Source organism: Micromesistius poutassou, assembly GCF_964030765.1.
Source record: "Micromesistius poutassou genome assembly, chromosome: 19".
Taxonomy (NCBI): Eukaryota; Metazoa; Chordata; class Actinopteri; order Gadiformes; family Gadidae; genus Micromesistius; species Micromesistius poutassou.
Genome location: NC_140289.1, coordinates 14764607 through 14774606, shown reverse-complemented (window position 1 = coordinate 14774606; position 10000 = coordinate 14764607). Strand labels below are relative to the sequence as shown.

Genomic DNA, 10000 nt, shown 5'->3' with positions numbered 1-10000 from the left:
AGCCTATATACAGACTATCCATTTTAGTTGGATTGAGTATTATACTTCTTGCAAGCGTTATCAATGCTTCTGAAACCTTGGGATTTGTATTTCTTAATTTGGACACCACAAATATGTAAAAGAACATGTAACATTGGGTCGTCCCGCCATCTACGTTTGATACAGCCCTGTGATTGATGTAGATGTAAAATAATGGTTATTCGATTGTAAATTCTAAAGATTGTGTAGATTTAAATACATTCTATGGCATGACATTTAGGCAACAAACTTTTACACAGTGCTTACATTTGAGAACCGTGAGAAATATTGTTTCTTTTGAAATCAAATTTTATAAGCAGAAACACAATGGCCTCATATCACATATTAGTAGTCTTCATTATAGGGTTCTTCTCCTCGTACAAGACTCGGATAGAGTTGAACGAGATTAATGACAAACGCAAATTTGTCTTGAAACGTTTATTGAAGCCAATATGTTATACAACAGGATCAACATATGTCATGAAAAGTAAAGAGCGGTGTTGAGGAATAAAGCAGCATGCGACTACAGACGAGCAATCAGTTGCTCTGGAGTGAGGCTGCACATTAAAAAAGGAGAGGTCACTCATCGTACCACAACAGGGCCATGGATAGAGATGTGCTTGGCACACAGGGTCATGGACAGGCCTAAAGCAATGCTTCAAACTAAACAGAACCCACATGGTGATGAACAGGCCTAAAGCAATGCTTCAAACTGAAACAGAAAACACTGAAAAAAGGTACTCAAAAAAAACAAAAACTGGAGAATGGAATAAAAACTAGATTTTTAATACAGTGGTGAAATTAAAAACAGCCAAATTCAACATTAAGATCATATTTATATTTTGTGGATTGTCCTAAGATTGTTATTTTACATTTCACATATCACTCTTAAAAAGGGTGTAGGATGGTGGTGCTGAATCGATGAGAGCATTTCAAGCCAAGTCGATTCATTCACAAGAATCCTTTTTACTAAGACACTTAGAAACAAAAAGAAAAGGACAAGAGGTCGGGGCCACATTGCAAGCACTCATGTACAGACTCGTCAGACTGTCCCACTTGCACACTCAACATACCCACACAGGCAAGGCCAAACAACTAAATGTGAATAGATGTACTAACACTGTCTTGGGGAGGGGGTGTGGTCTGTGGGGGTAATCTAAGCTGGCATGTAAGGGGGAGGGGCTTCTTTGTCTGGCATCTTCATTGCCATCTCGTACGTGGGCAGGATGTACTGATGAGGAAATTAAAGAGAAAGTATTTTAGGTAGTGCTGGAAGAATTTTACAAGGCATCTAAAAGGTAGTATCTATGAAGTATTTACACGTTACAAGTTGCTCATATACCAGTTTCCCAGTTGAAGATATTTGAAAACAAGAACACTATGAATATATGAAAGAGACGCCACCTCCTGGCCATCTTTAGAGTTGATCCATTGCAAAACCCAGAAAGAAATGCTGAGGCAGTGGACGGTAGCGCTACTCACAAGTTTGTGTGCAAGTGTGTGAATAAGCTGGGGGATCTGGGGGTACCTGTGGCGGGGCCTCGAAGGCGGGGTACACAGCGATCTCTGGCATGTTCCGGTTGTTGATGTACTTGTAGCAGTTCCACACACAGTTCATCAGGTAAGCCTGGAGACATTATCACTATTAACGACCCGTCGGCTTGCCCAATTCATGATCAACAAAAACTTGTCCAGATCCCAGTATAGTTAGCAGTACATCATTCCATTAGATTGAATAGGTCAAATGAATCAATACCTCAGATAAGAGACTTTCTTTAAGTGGACCATTGAAAAGGAACAAGTTCTGCCGCTTAACGTAGAGTCCCCCTGAAATACAGGTGTGTAGCAGATGAGTGTGGGCAGGGCTTAACCTTGAGGATGATGAGGAAGGCGAAGAAGAGCAGCACAAACAGCAGCAGGCAGCTGGAGTCCATGGACAGCAGGTTGTCTTTGTAGGGGAAGTCCGGCTGGAAAGGAGCACAGAGCACTTTATTCATTTCAGATAGTTCATTGCGTATTTGAGAAAGATATATTTTCATCAATGCCTCCATTTACGTTTTAGTGTCTTTGCAGTAGGAGCAGTACAAATATTCATGATGCAATATTAATACAAACACATCATATTTTACATAAAGCAAACCATGAAGTAAATTAAGAGTTGGATTTGATGAAAGTATTCAGCGATTCTTTGGAGCAGTAAGTACACTTTAGTGTCTCATCCTATGCAACCGGCCGTCACCCGATTGTGCTTCTCAGATACTGACACTAGCAAAAAACGTGAGCAAAACTGACAACTAACATTTCCATGCACAAAAATGTAATAATGAGCACCTTTACTGCACACAAAATCATTGAGCGAATATAAAGTCTAACAGCAAACAACTTACACCCCCATGCCCACAAATGCCAAAATGTGTTTTCCTGCGAGTTCAGATATTTTTTCTCTTCGCCTAGTAGTTTTAATTTTTGTGGGCGGAGCCAGCCATGGCCATTGTATCCTCGATCGTGATTGGTGACATGTTGATGGACAAATCCAAACACCTCTTGAAGTACTGAGGTTTCTTGGGCTACATCAAGCAAGCTCACATTTAACCAAGAGTCTGCTTTGGAGAACTATGAACCGAAAACCGTGGTACATCTCAGACAACTTGCAGTTGTTCCCAAACACGGCTATTTCCTGGGAATCTGCAAAAATCAACATCTAAATCAGATAGGTTAGATTAACCAATCACGTTCTTGGATACAATGGCCATGGTTGGCTCCACACACTTAGTCCCAAAAGATGACCACACAAGCAGAAAAAAGATCAGAGTGAGCAGGAAAACACGATGCGAGCACGAGAATAAAGACAGTATTGTGCTGCTTCACTTTATGTGTGCGCTCAATTAATGATTTCTTCCTCCCAGGCTTTATTACTGCTCTCGCGAGCAGAGAAATACTGCATGGAGTGCATTAAAAGTGCTCACAATAATAATTTGTGTGCACGGCTGTGTTTTTTCTACGAGCACACATTGCGTTATTTCTGTTCTGTTTGGGCAGTGTTATGCCGCCATATTTGCATAAAGATTATCAAAGGTAAAGCTACAGTGGTGTAATTGTGTTTCTCTCCCCTGCAGTTAAATTGAATACACTGTCCTTGTACTCTGTGATGGTATATGGAAAGAGACGACAAGGAAGGGAGATTGCTTGCTCTATTTTTAAAACTCAAAGACAATGTCAGCATTCAGAGAACATTGGGCTTAAGAGCCCAACACAACACAAACACAATTTCTCAGTTTACCAGAGTCAAAGTTTATAGTAACCCATACACCACCCTCAAAAGGCAAGTTGTTTTCTTAGAAAAATACTAGATGAAAAGAGGAAGTGTATGACTGCTTTCATCTGGAGCATCAACATTGAATTTGTATATATTTATGAATAGTCATTTGTTCATTAAAACCCATGGGGGTTAGTGCCCTCCACCACAACATATAGGAGTGAGGGCTGGACTCACCAGCTGATCCAGGTAGTCTTTAATCCTGGGCAGGTAGGTCAGAGGACTGATGGCCACCAAGCAACTCAGGGCAAAGTCAAACAGCTGGTAGCAGAAGAAGGGTATGAGCCAGCCGTCGCGGTGCTAAAGAAAATAGAGGGAAAAGAGAAGGAGGCAAAGGAGATACATTTAACTACACCAACGTAAAATATCTACCTCTGCCCCGGCTTTGGATCGGGACATAAACCGGATGATGCCAAATTGCACTCTCTCTACCAAGTCTTTCATTTAGGGATCTATACCAATACAGGGATTTCTAGTGCAGCCCATAAACAAATGTATTCTTTAACACCATAAGGGAAGATACTACAGCCTCTGACAACAGCTATGCTACAGCTACGATACTAGGGGCAGCTGATCTAGAATCAGTGTATGGAATGTGCCCTTGCACAGTTAATGTCTGCAGCAGTGCTTAAGCTCCCATATTAATTTATGTTTCGACCCTTTCGACCCAATAGGGTTGAAACGTTGCTGTGAAATCTTTATTAAATTAATATGGGAGCTTAAGCAGTGCTACGGGCATTACATTTCTTTCACTCTATATTACTTTATTTGTCCTGCACCGGGCCAGAAGGTGGGATGTGCACACAGGTACTTTTTTGTCCCTTGCACAGAACCGTTCAAAACATTGCCGACGTGCTTGCACCACGTGAACCTCGGCATGTACTGGTAGGTCATCCCATGCCTCAACTGAGCAGATCTACAAGCCAGTAGCTACAATGCAGTTACACATCAACAGGGCCGTCAAACCTTTCATGCAGGATGCCATCAGACAAGCCTCGGAGCAAAACAAATGAGACAGAAAATCGTGATAAAGTGAACCTGAATGCATTGTGAATGCGTTCAGAAATAAACCTTGAGGCAGCATTCTTCCGGCCGTTCAGCATTGATTCAACATGTTACAACACGACACACAGGGAAAACTGTGTTCCTCCTTTGAAGAGGAGAGGTTATTCAGTAGGGTTACGCAAGTTCACATCTGGAAAGCCGGTGATCATGCACACATATCATGACAGGTAGTCATCACAGCCAATAACGCAATAAAGTTTTAGTGCTATAGAAAAAGGTAGTGTGTTCTTACTGTGATGGCTCCATACACCATCATGGCACTGATGGTGAGCATCAGCAGGGAGATGGCAAATCCAAAGCAGGCGTTCTCTGCACAAAGAAGAATTAGAATTGAATAGAAGCTGAGGCATTAGTACATTTGGCTTGAAAGGATGATTAAAGTTTGGCTTGATGTGGTTATTTCGATAACGAGTGATGGCAAACGGGTAAAATATCTGCATTTGATCCCTTATGGGAAGTCTATAGCGTTGCTCTTTACTGCCGGTTGTGTCATGGAGAGCACTTGGTAACTCACGGTGAGCCACTCAACATCAGCAGAGACCCACTGAAACACAGACTAATTTAACGCCAGTCTTTTTGAAGCCTCCTTGTGTTAGAGCTCAGTGCCATTGCCCATTCTAAGACCGGATGGGGATCGGAGAGATGTCTGCATATGGCAGACGGAGGGCATCAATGCAAAAACTAGTGTTGAGTGTCATTATACACTACTGTATTTATACATTAAATTTCCCATTTTCTAAATACACCTTATCATCACCTCGTGATCGGATTTGAGGTGATAGGATTGCGTGCACCACTGTGATAAACCAGCAACACAAAATAATTACAAAAAGGATGTCAGGCACAATAAATGCTATTTGTTCAATTTAAAACAGATGTAACATAGGTGCCCCCTACTGCACCCTCCTCTATTGTGACATTGACATTGGAGACTGGAACGTGGTGTTCTGCTATAGAAGGAATAAAAACGCTGATATAAATGTTGATACTGTAGGTGGCATTAGCTCATGAATGGCTTTAGACTTAATGAGGGAAGGATAAAAGAGAACAAGTGGCTTCATAATAGAACAAAGCCTACATATTTAATTGTGGTGAACTTGTGAAACTTGATGGCAAGAGTAATAAGAAACAGTGTCAATGGACATGGTTTCAGACTCTAAACTCTATTTGCACTAACATTGTTGTTATGTTCTAACATTATTTTGGACCATGCGACCACTGGCCTCGGGGAAAACCTCACTGCATGCACATCAACACCATGTACACACACACACAAACACAGACATGCTCACCGTGCACATCAGCACCATGCGCACATCAACATAGTGCACCCAACACCACTGCTGGAAAACATCTTATGGGATCACTGAATAAAGCATTCCTGACAGAGGGACTCAGAGACAGATTCAACTGTGGCTGAGGACAAACATAGAGACATAAATACGGCTACAGTGTCGGCATAGGCCTGCTACAGGGTTTAGTTTGGATGGTCCTCTTCCCTCTCATCTGCTGCTGAGTCATAACCAGGGTCGGAACCGCTCATCCAACAATAACACCGCCACAAAGACTGGGGCTAGCTACCAGAAGCTGGAGGAGCATGCTGCTACTCAGTAGTCTGTACAGCTTCTAGTTCTGGGTTAAACCCAGCTGTGCCACGAGAGCAGCTACAGGCTAAACATATTAGAACATTAGAGTCTGGCAGACTTAGGAAAATGGACGGATTGTGGTCAATGACGTTTACAGTCTGCTTCTCTGGGTGAAGCTAGCGTTAGCGACAGGTGTCATAACATTAAATTGTGATTTGTTTGGTTTACAGGAAATAAACATTTGAAACCTCCATGACTATGCTACTTTAACACCATTACATTATTATTAAGGCAGAACATATTTCTAAAATGCATTGCCTGTCTCTACACGTAACAGACATTGCAAAACTGTAACTACGTCACCAGCACCACAATCTTTCGTCAGCACAGTTCCCCATTCCTCCACACACCATTTGAAGTCCTCTCAAATGAAACATTGACGGAAGCAACTTGTACATTACATCATCCTTCACCACCAGTGAGCATCCGTGCATTTTAATAGAAGTTCTGGGAAATCTTTCTTCATCATCATCATATCAACCTGCTCATCTGCAATTCTCCTGCATTTTACTGCAATCTATGCCCTTATAAGCTTGCACACATATATTAAAAAACGGTGTTTGGTTACCAGACATCCGGTCTGAAGCCAAGTAGTGGTCGATGACCTCATACTGGAGGTCGATAGTGGGCACGTTCTCCGGATGGGTCACAGCCACGGTCAGCAGGATGCCCATCAGGAGGTTGACAACCTGTGGGAAGGAAACAATGTGTTGAGATTTTAGATAATGTCCAACACATTCAGTCACAATTATCATATTACCCCTATAAAAGCTTGGCAGTGTAAGTAAAAACACTTCCTTCCATCCTTTTTGGCTGTACTATGAAAAAGCCATTACTTGAAGTGCATGGGTATTCCAACGTAACTAACGTTACAGCAGCATCTAGGTTACGTAACGTGACACAGAAAGCAGGGATTAGTGCGGAGCGCTATGGGTGATGAGGGCCAGGGTACGCATCAGGGACGACTGATGCTGTCTGAGTGAACGTGTGAAAACACTAACCAACGTTCACATCAATTATTGAGTTATTCCACCCCTACAATGCGGCGTTTGCCGATTCTCGTCTTGATAAACTCCTCAGTATTTAGTGAGCCGAACTTTATTCGGAACAGGAACAACCGTAAACATTTTTCGGTGTGCGAAAAACAACCAACTGACTCCTCGCGACCAACGGTCGATCGGTCGAGAGGAGAGAACACCGTTCAACTCAAAGTCCGTTGATAGCGCGAGCGCACAGCCAGCCCTGTTTAAAACGGTCAACGCCGTTAGCTTTTCACATTTCAAACCGCCGAACGGGCGAACTTTCACCAACAAAGTTCGCCTGCTCGGCGGTTTGAAACGTGATAGGCAAATGGCGATGTACAAGCTAGAGGAAGTGAAGGAGCAGCAGCAGCAGCGCTTGAACGTCGCTAACGCCACGGAGTCAACGGTCACAACTCAACGTTAGTAGTCGAAGGTGAGCTAGCCGCCGTCATGGACACCCGCCCGTCGAGGCCGCGGCCGGCCGTTGGTTTGGCTGGGGGGGGGCGGGGGGGTTGTTGGTAAATAACGATGCTAGCTGACGTTAGCCTGCTCCACGGCCACAGGACAACCATTTTATGTAGCTTACCATGTACCACGTCCCGAGGATAATGGTCCCCGTCCTCACATGGCAACATCCGCAGCATCTTGTGGTATAGAGTCTATCTCGGCTCGGCTTGAAGTGCTGCATGCCGTCCTCTACCGTGGGGAGATACATCTGGGGACAGTCGTGGTTGTGGAGATAAGCCGTCCTCGCCGTCAGCCTCCACCGCCGCGGATATGAGGAGGACGCCCCCTTATTTCCGAGCGGAGCGTCACACGTTGCTCAGGCCTCCGTTAAAACAAAAGGCCTTTTCAGCGTTGGATTTAAATGCACTGTAGTTGAGATGTAATAGTGCGTCAACATATATCCGTTTTTTCTTCAATTTAAGTACATTAACGTACTTGATATTAAAAGTAATTTATTGCACACTCTGGATTATATTATTTTTTATAGCGTTATATACAGATGTAGTTGAGTTGTTGTTTATACTTGACACTTTAAGAATTGCATTTAAATTGTTTATGATTATATACTTTTCAACATCATTTACTTATATAATTTGGATTTATTTATTTTAAAAAGGAGGCGTTTCCAGTAAGCCTGAATTGACAGACAGGACCGGAAGCCAGTAGCTGTGCTTCAATGGCATCATTCCGTGTCGGTCAAGTTTTATTGCTAGATTTGGCTAGAACGTGAAAACAATATGTGCATCATAAAATGAAAAATGTGATAAATTAAACAAGACACACACTGTACTTGTACACAATCAGAAACAGCGCTTATGTGCTTAATTAGTTGAGTTGTGCAAATGGAAGTTAAGCAGAAAGAATGGAAAAGGCCACATCAAATGTGTTGCTCTGTCCATATTCAAATGACCTGTAAATGTAACCTTTGAGATCACAACACTGTGAACCTTTTGCCAAAGTGCAATTAACAATTTACACATTTGTTGAGAACAGGCCCCACTTAACATTTGAAAAGAAGGCCCTTTAAAAAAATATATGCATTGCATTTGAACTAAGGCCTACTATAATGATATTTCAAAATGCATTATTTACATTTTTTACACAAATAAATAATAGCAGGCATGTATGTTTTCTTGATGAGTGATGATTGTCAACAATAATCCATGCAGTAATAAATAAGAGACTTAATAGAACAGTATAAGCACTTTGACCTGGAGGGGTTTTGACAGGGTCAGCAGGGTTAGCAATGTACGCCATACAACTGATGTACTATAGTGTTCCTTTTTGAACATCTTCCATCCTTCTCTTATAGAGCCTCACAGCAGCCACAGCCAGGGCAAGTATCAATCCCATCACTGCTCCTGCAATGGCACCTAAACAAAATACACATTAATTACTTATTTAACAACTACAACATGATCAAGGTAACTATTGCAGTGCCATTGTCAATATACTGTGCTGTACCTGCAACCACATCTTTGCTCTTCAGAAGGGTCTTCAATTTTTCCTCACTGAAAAAAACGGCAGGCCCATGCCCTGACGCATAGTCAATGATCAGGTCTGAATCACCCTGCCATAAAGAACAGAAGACACACACAATCACAACTTTTGCATTCTCACATGCTTGATAAGCTGAAGCCAACACACAATTTCAATGTCCGCTGTCGTACAGGAATTATAAACCTGGCATCCCCTCCATTTTGAGATACATTTCCAACTTTGGCTTTGCTGTCATCTCTCGTATTTTTAGTTGTCTTCTTTTTTGGATGGTCATCATCTGTTTTAAAGAAGGGAATATATAATCATGTAATAAACAAATAGATAGTTTTGATAAATATAAACAAATATGGGCGTACTATATGGCCCACTTCACTTGTTAGAGACCATATTACCCTCTACTAGATCCAGTGAATCTAAACCAGATCCTCCTTGGTCATCACCAGACACTCCAGAGTCATCCTCCAGACCTACACGCTAATTAAATAAGGTGGGAAAACAAAGGAACAATATTAGGATCTGTGTGCACTTTCCAAATTAACTGTCAAATCGAAATAGTCCTGTAAGGAAACAAGGGAGATATCAAGAGTGGTCATATATTTTCACAATGTATCATGAGTTACGGGTATAACCCGAAAAATACAATACGTTTGACAAAATACTAAAGATCGTCTTTGAATCGTCCGATAAGTAATCAAACAAGTGAAATAATATGTAGACCACTAATGACGTGCTCTGTTAAGACAAGGGAACTGTACTGCATAATTATTTACAGGTCCTCTCAAGAAGGACTCCCTGACTTGATAAGCAAATTGTCTTTGGTCAGCAGATGATGTATGCATTTCTTACCAATATGGCATCTAAGGCACACACATGCAAGTGCTAGTAGGTTTTGTTTACTTTGTGGTAATAACATCCAAGATGTTTGA

At 42.0% G+C, this 10000-nt stretch overlaps 1 protein-coding gene across 1 annotated transcript; it reads right to left on the bottom strand.

Moving 5' to 3' along the window:
- Positions 1-1139: 1139 nt before the first annotated feature.
- laptm4a (lysosomal protein transmembrane 4 alpha) lies at positions 1140-7859 on the bottom strand. The gene is made up of 7 exons (XM_084483475.1): positions 7654-7859; positions 6614-6734; positions 4632-4708; positions 3512-3634; positions 1890-1985; positions 1547-1645; positions 1140-1249 (listed from the first exon to the last, which is right to left on the bottom strand). Exons 1-7 carry the CDS (start codon positions 7780-7782, stop codon positions 1175-1177), a joined length of 720 nt encoding a protein of 239 aa, XP_084339601.1. The 5' UTR covers positions 7783-7859; the 3' UTR covers positions 1140-1174.
- Between the last annotated feature and the right edge of the window lie 2141 nt (positions 7860-10000).